The 14,041-nt window shown below is 49.2% G+C and overlaps 1 protein-coding gene across 1 annotated transcript; it reads right to left on the bottom strand.

Annotated features, from left to right (window-relative positions):
- Nucleotides 1-9,751: 9,751 nt before the first annotated feature.
- LOC132328568 (mas-related G-protein coupled receptor member H-like) lies at nt 9,752-12,653 on the bottom strand. Its single transcript, XM_059848494.1, has 2 exons — nt 11,869-12,653; nt 9,752-11,641 (listed from the first exon to the last, which is right to left on the bottom strand). The coding sequence occupies exon 2, from the start codon at nt 11,528-11,530 to the stop codon at nt 10,646-10,648; it is 885 nt and encodes a 294-aa protein (XP_059704477.1). The 5' UTR covers nt 11,531-11,641; nt 11,869-12,653; the 3' UTR covers nt 9,752-10,645.
- Between the last annotated feature and the right edge of the window lie 1,388 nt (nt 12,654-14,041).

The following is a 14,041-nucleotide window of genomic DNA, read 5'->3' as shown; positions in this document are numbered from 1 at the left end:
CTATGGGATCCATGTTGGCCTCTCCCTCTCCGCATGTTCCCTTGATCGCGGAAAAAAACAGCTCTCCAACTGAGAGAGAGGCTGCATCTCTCGCCTCCTCAATCAGGGCTCAGCTTGCTGTCGTGGGGACCCCTGTTTCCCCTCCTGTCCTTATCTCAGCTTCCCAGATATCCGCTCCTCCTTCCCTCGTGCTAGCTTCGGCATCCCCTTCCGTTCAGTCCCCTCCTCCACCTCCCCCCCCTCCTCCTGCCCCTCTTCCTGTTTCCCCCATCCCCAGCCCTGCCCCCTTCCTTGCCCCTCGGTCGTCGCGTTACCAATTCAAGGTTCGGCTTCAACCGTTCCCTCTTCCGGAAACGCAAGTTCCCCTCTTCTTCCAGCCTGCCCGCAGGAGAGCTCTCGGGGTACAGCCATACCCCAAGCCCAGCAATTGCCTTCGAGCGGTCGCATACCGATCTGGCTGCCCCCTGCCCCCGCCTACCCCTTGTCCCCACCCTCATGTTACCCAATCCTCCCACTCTCAATGCAGCCCCTGTGGTATCTCAGGGACCCCCCACAGTGTTACCCATCCCCCCCCACCATGTTTGTGTTTGCTGTGGTGCCGCTGCACTTTCAACAGTGGCTCCCTCTGACAAAACCTTGCCTAATGCATCATCACAGTCCACAAAGCTTTTGAATAAACCCGCTTGTAAAAGCTGCAAAAAGCACAGGTCACGGTCTGCCCGCCCTAACTCGTCATTGGAGGATAACAGCAGTGCCAGTGACTCGGACTCTGATTCGTTGCAAATTGATCCTTGGGCTTTAATTAAGATAGAGGCGACCAAGGCAGGCGATTGGCAGATGGCAGAGAAAATAAACGCCTTCCCTGTAGAGTATAGACAGGGGAGGAATGGAGAAGAGTCTGCTATTAAGACGTGGAAGCCGAACTCAAATAAGGAACTTGTACAATTAAGAAATATAGCTAAATAACATGGCAGAGGCTCACATAGTTTTAGAAATTTTTCAGAAGCTATTTTCTTAGCACATGTTTTGCTTCCACATGATATTAAAAACATATTGCATTGCCTGCTCTCGCCAGCTGAATACATGTTATGGGAAAGACATTGGAATAAACAATTAGAAACATTATCAGATTCTTATTCAGCAGATGCTGATAAATTTTACAGTAGAACAGCTGGCTGGTGAAGGCGAGTTACAGAAACCAGCTGACCAGCTTGAAACATTGAATAAGGATGCTCTCCAAGATGTGGCACTTGCAGCAAAAACCTCTTTACTGTTTATAAACGATGAATCTATGCCTACCTTGGATTTTTCTACTATTAAGCAAGGAGTAGATGAAAGCTTTATCAAATTTGTGGACAGACTTAAAGATGCTTTGGAAAAACAGATAGAGAGCCCAGAGGCAAGAAAGGAACTCTTATATAAGCTTGCCATGAGTAACTCGAATGAAAAATGTAAAACAATCCTGAGGTCTCTACCTATAGATACAGACCCTACCATAGAGCAAGTGCTGGAATGTTGTACACGTCACCTGTCCACTGATAATACAGTGGCCCAAGCTGTTGCTAAGGGCATTGCTGAAGGTGTCTCTGGTGCATATGCAGTAATAGCCTCTAAAGAACAGGCTCGATGCTTTCACTGTGGTAACATAGGTCATTATATAAAGGACTGTCCAGAAAGGACACCTCCTCGATATCCTCATTACACCTATCAAAGACCCCAATATCAGCATCGCTACCAGCCACATCCGGGAAACGCCTTGCACAGCCCGGTGGAGCCCCGGGCTATGACAACAAATCAAAGGCCACCCAGATCCAACCACTCTCCATCCCAGGAGATCCAGGACCACAGGAGGAGGTTCCAACACACGACGCGATCCAGATGGGAGCCCGTCGCCAACTGGTAACTGCTTTGTCTACTGACTTTAAAAATGAGAAGGTTTATCATGTTCCCACAGGTAAATATGGACCTAAAGGTAGTCCTTCTGACATCTTAATTATAGGTGATTCTCTCAATAGCCCAAAGGAAATTTTTGTTGTTCCAGAAGTGAAAACAGTGCTCCCAGGACAAGAAATTCTTGTCCAGGTGTGCTGCATGGACTTACCATTTTTTCTTTCAAAGGGAACTCCAATTGCACAAGCCTTTCTACTCCCAAAAAATCACAGGGAACAGGTTCCTCTCAACCCTACAGCAATGTAGGCACAAGTTGTGGGTCCAAGCAAGCCTACCATCGAGTGCGGCCTTAACTACAGAGGGAGAGGATCTACCTACCGGGGATGCTGGACACCAGTGCTGACGTGACCATCATCGCTTGCTCAGACTGGCCATCACACTGAGACCTACAACCCGTTGCAGGCATGATTTTGGGAATTAGTGGTACTACTGTATCTGTGCGAAGCAAGAACGACATCCTCATTGAAGGACCTGAAGGCAAGCTGGCAACCATCCGCCCATTTGTGGTAAGGGCTCCAGTCACCCTTTGGGGCAGAGATGTTCTATCCCAATGGGGTGCTTCCCTTCACATTCCCACTCAGGATTTTTAATTGGGGCCACTGAGGCACGTGCACTGCCAGAGACTCCTCGTCTAACGTGGAAATGCCATAAACCGATCTGGACCCCCTCAGTGGCCCCTCTCTTGTAAAGCTGCGTGCATTACAAGAACTGGTAAAGGAACAGCTCGACAAAGGCCACATTGCAGAGTCTACCAGCCCTTGGAACTCTCCAGTCTTCGTACTACCTAAACCTGGAATGGGCAGGTAGAGGCTGCTCCAAGACCTTCACAAGATCAACGAGGTCATTGAGGACATGGGTTCTCTCCAGCCTGGCCTGCCCTCCCCATTGATGCTGCCCAGAGACTGGTCACTCGCTATCATAGATATTAAGGACTGTTTCTTCAGCATTCCGCTACATCCAGACGGTGCTGAAAAATTTGCATTTTCTGTACCCTCTCTTAATAAAGAGGCCCCACTCAAAAGATGTCGATATCATTGGTGTTTTCTTCCTCAAGGTCTAAAAGTCTCTCAGACTATATGCCACTGGTATGTTGCTCACATCCTGTCACCAGTTCAGGAACTATTTCCATGTGCTATCATCTACCACTATATGGACGATATTTTAGTTTGTGCATCCAATAAGGGTTACTTAGAGGAAGCGATCAAAACGACCATCAAAACCATAGTAAAGGCAGGATTTGAGATTCGTGAGGACAAAATACAGTACACCAACCCATGGACCTACTTTGGAGTCCAGATCCAGGAAAGGACAATCGTACCCCAGCAGCTCACCATATGAGACGACCCAAAAGCTCTGGGAGACTTACATAGTTTATGTGGATCTATCAGCTGGGTTCGTCCTTTTCTGGGTTTAACTACAGAAGATCTTGCTCCTCTGTTCAACCTTCTGCGCGGCAGCAAAGACCTGGACTCTCCATGCACTCTCACAACAGAAGCCCAAGGTTCCATCATCAAGGTCCAGGAAGCCCTATCCTCATGCAAGGCTCATCGCTTTGAGCCCAGCCTGCCTTTCCAGTTCGTCGTCCTAGGAAAAGCACCTCGATTCCATGGACTGATTTTCCAATGGGACTCTCAGCTTCGAGACCCTTTGCTGATCCTGGAATGGATTTTTACTAGCAACCAACCTACAAAGACAATTACCACCTACCAGGAAATCATGGCACATTTAATAAAAAAGGCTAGAACTCACCTCCGCTCACTTGCAGGGTGTGACTTCAACTGCATTTACTTGCCAATAACCATTGAGGACCTGGAGGATTTGCTCCAAACCAATGAAAGTCTCCACTTTGCCCTAGACAGTTATACAGGCCAAATTTCAGTTCAGTTCCTAAACCACAAACTTTTTAATGAATCTTTTCATCTGACCCCAAAATCAGTTCAAAGTAGGGAACCTCTCAAAGCTCTAACCATCTTTACAGATGGTTCAGGGTCATCCCACAAGTCTGTTATGACATGGATGGACCCTCAATCACAAAAATGGGAATCGGACATACAAATAGTGGAGGGATCTCCACAAATTGTGGAGTTAGCAGCTGTTGTTAGAACCTTTGAAAGATTCAAAGATGAACCTTTTAATCTGGTTACAGATTCAGCCTCTGTTGCAGGTATAGCTATGAGAGCAGAACATGCTCTTCTCAAAGAGGTTTCCAATCCAACGTTGTACCAATTGATGTCTAAATTAATATACCTAATTTCCCACAGAAAGCAACCTTACCATATAATGCATGTGAGGTCACACACTGACCTCCCAGGTTTTATTGCAGATGGGAACAGGAGAGCAGATGCATTAGCCATGGCAGTACAAACTGCTAATGTTCCTAACATCTTTGCCCAGGCAAAGTTGTCACATGTGTTTTTTCATCAAAATGTACCTGTCCTTGTCAGAATGTTCAAATTTTCAAAAGATCAAGCAAAAGCTATTGTTGCTACATGTCCGAACTGTCAAAGCTATCAGATACCATCCATGGGGATGAGAGTCAATCCCCGAGGTCTGAACAGCTGCCAGTTGTGGCAGACAGATGTGACTCATTTCACACCTTTTGGAAGGTCAAAATACGTGCATGTATCGATCGACACGTTTTCAGGAGCAGTATTTGCATCATTGCATCTAGGAGAAACTGCACAGCACACAATAAAACATTTTCTCCTTGCCTTTGCCACCCTAGGGGTACCAAAGGAGATCAAAACAGATAATGGTCCTGCCTATACTTCTCGCAAGTTAAAGGACTTTTTCAGTGATTGGGGCATAGCACACAAGACAGGCATACCTGTAAACCCCACAGGACAATCCATCGGGGAAAGGACACATCAAACCGTAAAAAGGGTCCTCAATCAACAGAACTTAGACACGAGTATCAAATCTCCAGTGGAAAGACTTTGCAAGGCTCTCTATGTTATCAATTTCCTGAACTGTACAGCATCAGAGCCTGACCCACCAGTATTTCGCCATTTTGCTAATTCCATGCAAGCAAAGCTTACTGAGAAACCACCTGTGCTCGTGAAAGACCCTGAAACACACCAAATCTCTGGACCTTTCCAGCTAATTACCTGGGGCCGAGAATATGTGTGTGTGCAACTACCCTCTGGTCCAAAATGGTACCCAGGAAAAAATATAAAACTGTACCTAGGCACTGAAAGCATGACGAAAGATGACAAGAATTCTCCTGAGACAAACACAGATCCTCCAAAAAACCAAACCAGTTCTGCCTGGAGATGAAGACGTCACTGAATACCCACAAACAGAAGAACAGACCATCCCATCACGAGAGAGCAGACAAAAAAGAAAGCTGAATAACATTCTGCTGTTTGAAACTGTAGATAGCCTGAACACAAAAGTGTACTCTGAACTATATGTTGTTACCTCTTATATACCTCAAAAACCCTATTATCCCCTTTTCCTGACTTTTTCAATACTCCTTAACTTTATCCCTCTTCTTTAGCTTAGAAAAAATAAAAAAGGGGGAAGGAGGGAAAGGAATAGAGAAAAGAGCAAAGGAGTTAGCCCTCCCCTCCCACTATTAAGATAACAAATTTTGCTTATATTCCCTATCAGAAGCCCTATTCCTGTCCAAAGATGAAAAATATCTCTGTTGGTGCTGTCCTCACTGCTGCCTGGATGTGCTTCACCGTACAGCCTTCGGCTGGATTGGTCCACAGCCTAGCCATAATGTTTGGGTAACCTTAGCAAAGACATTAAAACAGGATAATCTGTGTTTATCCATGGGAAGCATTGATAACCCACTTTCCATGTCTAGTAGGGATTCCCTCTGTAGCAGATGATTGGCCTGTCTATAACTCAGAGCTCCTCCGCACCACAGGTAAGAGACCCAATTTGGCAGATACTTGGGATGAGTGGACAAAAATGCTGCCTAATGCTCCAGATGAACCCCAAGAATTGGATCTGTTGGGGTCTTCCAAGGCCGCATACTGTGTCAAATTTTACTTTAGATGCCCGAAAAACAATTGGCCAGAAATTGATCAGACAAAAAACACATATCGAAAAGACATATCACTCATTAATAAAGCCTATAACTATCCCGACTGGTGTAATTACACTGCTCGTGTGATATCTGTGTCCTCTCTCCACCCTAAAGTATTACCCAAGGGTACATTTCTCATCTGTGGTGACAGAGTTTGGGCTGGGATCCCCTCCCGACTCCAGGGAGGTCCCTGTACACTTGGAAAACTTTCTACTCTTACTCCAAACATCACACTGTTACATAATTGGAGAAAAGATAGTGAATTAAAACGCCACAAAAGGTCCTACACTGAATTTGATGAAAATTGCGATCCCAAATTATACGATTGGAACAAACCCAAAAAGATTGCTGTCTCCCTATTTCTACCTTGGGTTGCTGCAGCTAAAGTCCTTGGTGAAATAAATCACCTTGGTTGCTGGCTTAGTAAACAAGCTAATGCTACCTCTGCTGCCCTGAGCGATCTCTTAAAGGAAGAAGAAACCACAAGACAAGCTTCCTGCTGCTTGCCCACGGACTCGGTTGTGAAGGTTTTGAAGGGATGTGCTACTTCAATCTCTCTTCACGCTCAGAATCCATCCACGCGAACATCCAGAAACTGAAAGATCTCGTGAAGGACTTCAAAGTAGAAAAAACCCCAGACTGGGTTAATGACCTTTTTGGTCAGTGGGGATTAACTGGATGGATTGCATCCTTGGTTAAGGGAATGTTGTGGATTCTCCTTGTAGTTGTTATTGTATTAGCTATGTTCTCATGCCTTGTTCACTGTTTTAAAAGAACCATAGGGAATGTCTTTTTTATGAAAACAGAAAGTGGAGTTGTAGCAGGCACAGGGCCGGCTACGGCTCCGTGGAGGAATGTTTAGAGATAGGTATTTGCTGAGTCATAGAAATTGAACCAGAAGTCCTCACTCTGGTCCTCCAGGCCTGCTTATCTTTCTGTGACCCCATAGGCTAGTTTCCCTAACCCTTACAACTGGTCAGTTTGCAAGCCCCCCTAACCCTATAAAAGGGGCTGTCTTGGCCCATTTTGTTAGAAGAGCTGCATTCGGACCCTTCGCAAAACCCTCAGAATAAACCATCGTGGAACACTCTGAAGCTGCCTTCTCCTCTCTCTTGTCTGCTTTCCTAGAAGCCATGGCCAGCCAGAGCCTCTAGCAAGCTAAAGAGCTGAAATCATGAAAGAGCTGATATCACTAAGAGCTGACAATCAGTGAGCTTGCTAAGAGGCCACGGCTGTGTGGTAGTCTGGGCTAGGGGACTCAGCCTCCGAAGGGCTGAGGTATCCGGCCATAAGACTACTTGCCTGGGGCACTCTGACCCTATGGGGAACCAGCTGTCCAGCTAAGAAGCTAGCCCCTGTGGCTTCATTAATTTACAGGTGAGGAAGGAGAAGTGGACACAGTGGTCACCACATTGGATGGATGCTGGGCAGGCAGTGGGATGTGGCCCCTGGCTGTGGTCAGAGTGGATGGGGAGTCAGTGCTTGGAGAATCCAGGGATGGACCATGCGGCTCCTCAGCAGCTCCCTGCAGTGGGAAGGATTCAGTGGGGAGGAGTGAGATGTGCAGGGGAGGAGGGCAGTGAGAATTGTGGGATGGGAGATAGAGGTAGGAGGGTTGGGCAGTTCTACCGGGAATGTGAAAGGAAAGCACAGGGCAGAGGAGGGGGGAGCTGGGGAGGGCACTGCAGTCACCGGGAGAGGGTGGCAGGAACAGAGCAACTGCTGGAGGAGAGGAAGGTGGGGTAGGGAGGAAGGAAAACATTCCACTGATCTGTTCCCTGTGGGGCAGCAGCAGGCAAAGGGGTCTGTGCAGATCAGCGGCGCTTCCTGGTACCTCTTGCTCCTTTGGGATCCATGTCCTAAAGCAGCTCCTGGCTGGTCAGTGACATGAAGGAGAAAGTGCCCAGGTCACCAGGAGCTCCCCACTGCAATCCCTCTGGCTCCTATCCATGCTCTGTCTTGATGTTGCTCCCCAAGGCTCAGTGGAGACAAAGGGGAGTGGGGAAGTCAAAAATTGTAATTTTACCTGCTTCAGAAATTCAGTTCCTCTGAGTTATTTATCTTGGATGTTGTTTTCTTGTTTCTTTTTTTTTTTTTTTCCTGTAGAGGAAGTGGCTTTTCTCAGAAGCTCTAACTGAATTTTTTTGTGATTTGCTCGTCTTTCTCTCCTCATGAGAAACACTCCTTCTCTGTAGAGTGTCCCATTCTCCAATTGCCTTCCCTCTCTAGACAGGTTTCTACCATTCCCCCTTCATCTTCCCTGAGGGGTCATTGTCCTTCCAGCAGCAGAGGGATGCTGGTGGTGCTGGTGGCACTGGAATACTGCCATTGCTGGCAGTGCTATTGAGGCACCTGCATGCTTCTCTGAAACAACTCCTGTTCCGGGAAGGGCTCTGAGATCTTTGCCAATACATGCTCTGGGCTGAGGAAGCCCAGTTGAGCTGTTTCCTCTCTCCTATCCCGATGCTATCCTCATCCCTGCTCCCCATCCCCATCCCCATCCGTATCCCACCCCGCTCTCCATCCTCACCCCATCCTATCACAGCCCACATCTTTCCCAGACGGAGCTGTTCCTCCACTCTGAGCATGACCAGTCAGGCTCTGGTGTCCTCCAGTGGGGAGATTTGGGATTGCCGGCCTCCAGACCCTCTCCAACCCTCTCCTGACCCCTTCAAAACTGCCTGCAACAGCCCAGACGATCCCTGGGGACCCCAGTGCCACCCCTGAACAGTCAGGATCTTCCCCTGCTCCACCTGGGACCCCAACAGTGTCCCTGCTCCTCCTGGCCATAGGGTTCCAGGACCCAGGATGGAGGAGGAAAGCCGAGCTCCAATGTGCTCCTCAGGAGAGCACAGGATGATAAACGTGGCTGGAGCCAGTGCAGAAACAGATCTGGAGGCCTGGAGAGGTTTGTAGCAAATTCTGTTACAAGAAGCAAGAGCACACAGCCAAAGGAAAAGTTCAAAGCAAGGTCACCTTTAATATCTCAGCACTCAGTGAATAGAACATCAGAGACCCCTCTGAATGAACCTCTAAGGCCAGGAAAGGACTTGGAGAAGGAGGTGGATGCCTGGGAATGGGTCCTAGGAAAGTGATGTTAATGTATTAGATAAGAAAGACACTTTAATGTCTCTGTGTGGTTATGATGGATAAAACCCCTGTTGTAAAGTCTCACCACACACAGATCAGGGAGAGACCCTTCTATGCAGGTAAAGAATTCCTGCTTCCTAATACTTCCCATTGTTTTTGAATGTTTATTTCAGCCTCGTCAATGTCAAGATACAGACGGGATGCACAGGGCAGAGGATGGGGGAGCTGGGGAGGGCACTGCAGTCACCGGGAGAGGGTGGCAGGAACAGAGCAGCAGCTACAGGAGAGGAAGGTGGGGGAGGGAGGAAGGAAAACATTCCACTGACCTGTTCCCTGTGGGGCAGCAGCAGGCAAAGGGGTCTTTGCAGATCAGTGGCGCTTCCTGGTACCTCTTGCTCCTTTGGGATCCATGTCCTAAAGCGGCTCCTGGCAGGTCAGGGACATGAAGGAGAAAGTGCCCAGGTCACCAGGAGCTCCTCACTCCGATCCCTCTTGCTACTCTCTATGCCATGACCTGCTGTTGTTTCGTAAGGCTCGGTGCCTGGGTCACAGTGGTTTTACAGCTTTGTCTTGCTCAGAGTTCCACAGCCTCTGAGATATTGATCTTGATTTTTTTCATTTTCCATATGAATCAAGTGGTCTTTTTCTTTGTTGTGAGAAATGACGCCTCACTTAAAATTTTTAGAAGTTTATTGAACTACAGTAAAGGACAAAATAAGGTAAAAGGAACAGTGCTCGGTGCTTACTCGCAGCCAGAGGCACGGCCAGAGGCACACCACCCAAAACAGAAACCGGCTTTCTACCCTCTTTGTAATCCATCCCCGCTTTCAGACACATTCCACTTTTCCAACATAGCTTCACCTCCGTCCCGCCTTCCTGGAGCTTGTGCAGCGCTTCGGGCTTGAACTGCCCACAGTGGTCAGAGATCAGCATTATAACTCTCAAGGTGAACACACTACTCATATTAGAAAAACTCCATAGCTTAAAAAATAATTGAAAAAAAAAAAACAAGACAGAAGGGGAAGGATGCTCCATGTGATCCCAACCCCTCTCCTGCCATCCAGAGGCATCAGCCCCACAGGGATTTGGGAAATCACTGCCACCCAGTGCTGGGTGTGTCCCCAGGGATTAAATGTGTTACAGTGCAGGGAAGAGCTCCCTGAAAACACCATGAAACTCATCTGCGGAGCCCAAGGAGATGGAGTTCATGTCCTGGGGTCGAGGCCATGAGGGTCATTCCGTGGGGAATAGAGCTGGGGAACAGCACTGAGCCCAGCTGCGCTGCTTGGAGCTATGTGGATCCAGGAGAGGGGAAGAAAGCCATGCCCTAATTTGCTCCCTGCAGAGCATCTCAGAAAAATCACCCAAGGCAATGCCTCTGGTCCCTTCTCCTGCAGAAATACAGCACGCCGGGGAGGGTGATCCTGTGGATATTGATTTATCAGTTCACTCAAGGAAACCTTCAGGCTTTATGCCAAGATCCTTCAGCAGAGCAGTGGAAGGGATCGAGCGGCTCAGAGCTCCTGTGTCAGTATGGGCATAATTTCTGCAGGCAGTTTGTTCTTTCTACTCATCAAAGACCCTCTGGAGAGATTCCCTTAGAGACCCTGTACAGTGCTCCCAGGAGATCGCCATGAAGCAGTCTGTCCTCCAGCTCCCCACCAAGATGTACATTAAGGGTTTGATGGTGCTGTGGGTGCAGGTGAGCAGAAAAAAAGCCTGTGAGGACACAGTGATGGAACCGAGCTGCTGCAGGAAATGGCAGATGGTGAGCAGGAGAGCAAAGAGCACAATGAGGACGATAACGATGTCACGCCTCTTGGGTTGCTGCTGCTGGGAGCCCCACTTGGCCTTAATGAAATTGATTGCGCTGGAAATGAGCAGGGGTGCAGCAAAGAGGAGCAGAATGATGGTGTACATGGAGATGAGAGCTGCCCGGCAGTGCTCCTGCTCGTTTGATGGGCATAGCAGTGTCACGGCAGGAATGACAGCGAAGAGAGCAAAGAAGGCCCAGTATTGGACACTGTCCACCACCCACCTCAGGCGCAGACTTAGGTCCCTGTGGAAGCAGATCTTGTACATATACAGCAGAGGGCTGCTGGGCATCAGCCGGAACAGCAGCCAGGAGTAGGAGACCACTGAGAGATGGAAAAGGAAACTCAGGTACAGCAGGGGCAAGATAGGAGAGCAGGACATGTCCTCCACCAGGAAGAGGAAGGCAGTGGGGACTGTGAGGAGAAGGAAGAGGAAGTCAATGACAGCCAGCTTAAAGATGCCAGAGTTATAATTTTCCCGGCTGAGGAGGCCGATGACAGCCCCGTTCCCGGCCAGCCCACAGAGGCCGATGAGCAGTGTCACACTGTGTATGGCCACGGTGGTGACATCTGTCTCACAGAGATCACCTCCTTCAGGGGGTGAGGTGGCAGGTGGGGACACGGTGCCCACCTCCATAGATGGACGCTGGGCAGGCAGTGGGATGTGTCCCCTGGCTGTGGTCAGAGTGGATGTAGAGTCAGTGCTTGGAGAATCCAGGGATGGACCATGTGGCTCCTCAGCAGCTCCCTGCAGTGTGAAGGGTTCAGTGAGGAAGAGTGAGATGTCCAAGGGAGGAAGGCAGTGGGAATTGTCGACTGGGAGAGGGAGGTGCGAGGGCTGGTCTGTTCCAGAACAGGGCAGAGGAGGGGGGAGCTGGGGAGGGCACTGTGGTCACTGGGAGAGGGTGGCAGGAACAGAGCATCTGCTGCAGGAGAGGAAGGTGGGGCAGGGAGGAAGGAAAACATTCCACTGACCTGTTCCCTGTGGGGCAGCAGCAGGCAAAGGGGTCTGTGCAGATCAGTGGCGCTCCCTGGTACCTCTTGCTCCTTTGGGATCCATGTCCTAAAGCGGCTCCTGGCTGGTCAGTGACATGAAGGAGAAAGTGCCCAGATCACCAGGAGCTCCCCATTCCCGTCCTGCTGGCTCTCTCCGTGCCCTGTCCTGGTGTTGCTCCCCAGAGCTGGATGCAGTCACAGGGGGAAATTGCAGCTTTGGCTACATCAGAACCTCACTTCCTCTGAGTCATTCATCTTAGGGGTTTTTTTTGCTGCAGAGGAAGTGACTTTTGTCAAAAGCTCCAAATGAAATATTTTCCAAATGGCTCCTCATTTCCTCCTGATGAGAAACATTCCACCCCTGCAGAATGTCCCAATCTCTGACTGCCTTACCTTTCCCTACAGGTTTCTACCATTCCTTGTTTCCCTTCCCTAAAAGGTCATTGTCCCTCCAGCAGCAGAGGGATGCTAGTGGTGAAGGTGGCACTGGAATGCTGGCAGTGCTGGAAGTGCTGGTGAGTCAGCTGGGTGCTGGTCAGAAGTAACTCCAGTTCCGGGAAGAGCTCTGGGATCATTGACAAACCTCCCCTGGGCCCAAGGAAGCAGAGCTAAGCTGGTCCTTATCCTATCCTATCGTCCTTATCCTATCCTATCGTATCCTATCGTATCGTATCCTATCGTATCGTATCCTATCGTATCCTATCGTATCCTATCCTATCCTATCCTATCCTATCCTATCCTATCCTATCCTATCCTATCCTATCCTATCCTATCCTATCCATCCTATCCTATCCTATCCTATCCTATCCTATCCTGTCCTGTCCTGTCCTGTCCTGTCCTGTCCTGTCCTGTCCTGTCCTGTCCTGTCCTGTCCTGTCCTGTCCTGTCCTATCCTATCCTATCCTATCCTATCCTATCCTATCCGTTTCCTGCCCGAATGTCTGCACTCCATTCCCGCCCCGCTCTTCAGGCTCACCCCATCCTATCACATCCCACAGCTTTCCCAGACAGCAGCTGCTCCCCCACTCTGAGTGTGGCCTGTCAGGTTCTGTTCTCCTCTGGGACTGACGGGATCCAGACCCCCTCCAACCTCCTCTTATCCTCTCCTGACCCCTCCAGCCTGCTCTGACACCCCAGGACGCACCCAGGTCTGATTTTTTTTTCTCCTGAGAGCGTGGGCAGTGTCCCTGCTCCTCCTAGCCATAGGGTTCTAAGATCCAGGAGGGAGAAGGAAAGCTTGCCTCCAAGGTGCTCCTCAGGAGAATGCAGAACGATAAATGTGGCTGGAGCCAGTGCAGAAACAGATAAGGAGACCTGCAGCGGTTCTAGGGCCATTTTTGCTACAAGAAGCAAGAGCACATGGCCAAAGGAAAAGCTGAAGGCAAGGACGCCTTTAATATCAGAGCAGTAAGTGAATGCGACTACCAGAGACCCCCTCAAAGAACCTCCATGATCAGTAAAGGACTTCCAAAAGGAGATGAATGCATGGAAATGAGTCCTATGAAAGTGATATTTATGTATTTTATAAGAAACACACGTTAATGACTGTGCTTATGATGGGTAAAACCCCTGTTATAACCCCTGTCACCACACACAGATCAAAGAGAGATCCTTCTGTGTGTGATCCTTCTTCTGATCCTTCTCTGTGCTGGTAAAGAATTCCTGCTTCCTAATGCTTCCCATTGCGTTAAAAAGTTTATTTCAGCCGATTTCAGTGTCAGGATACAGACGGGATGCACAGGGCAGAGGAGGGGGGAGCTGGGGAGGGCACTGTGGTCACCGGGAGAGGGTGGCAGGAACAGAGCAGCTGCTGGAGGAGAGGAAGGTGGGGCAGGGAGGAAGGAAAACATTCCACTGACCTGTTCCCTGTGGGGCAGCAGCAGGCAAAGGGGTCTGTGCAGATCAGCGGCGCTTCCTGGTACCTCTTGCTCCTTTGGGATCCATGTCCTAAAGCGGCTGCTGCCAGGTTAGGGACATGAAGGAGAAAGTGCCCAGGTCACCAGGAGCTCCCCATTCCCGTCCTGCTGGCTCTCTCTGTGCCCTGTCCTGGTGTTGTTTCCCAAGGTTCGGTGCAACCACAGGGCAGTTGGAAGTGGCTTAACATCTTTGGCTTCCACAGAGTTCCACAGCCTCTGAGTTATTGATCTTGTTT

Source organism: Haemorhous mexicanus, chromosome 6 (assembly GCF_027477595.1).
Source record: "Haemorhous mexicanus isolate bHaeMex1 chromosome 6, bHaeMex1.pri, whole genome shotgun sequence".
Lineage (NCBI taxonomy): Eukaryota > Metazoa > Chordata > Aves > Passeriformes > Fringillidae > Haemorhous > Haemorhous mexicanus.
Note: the sequence above shows the minus strand (reverse complement) of the source record. Positions and strands in the feature narration are given on the sequence as shown.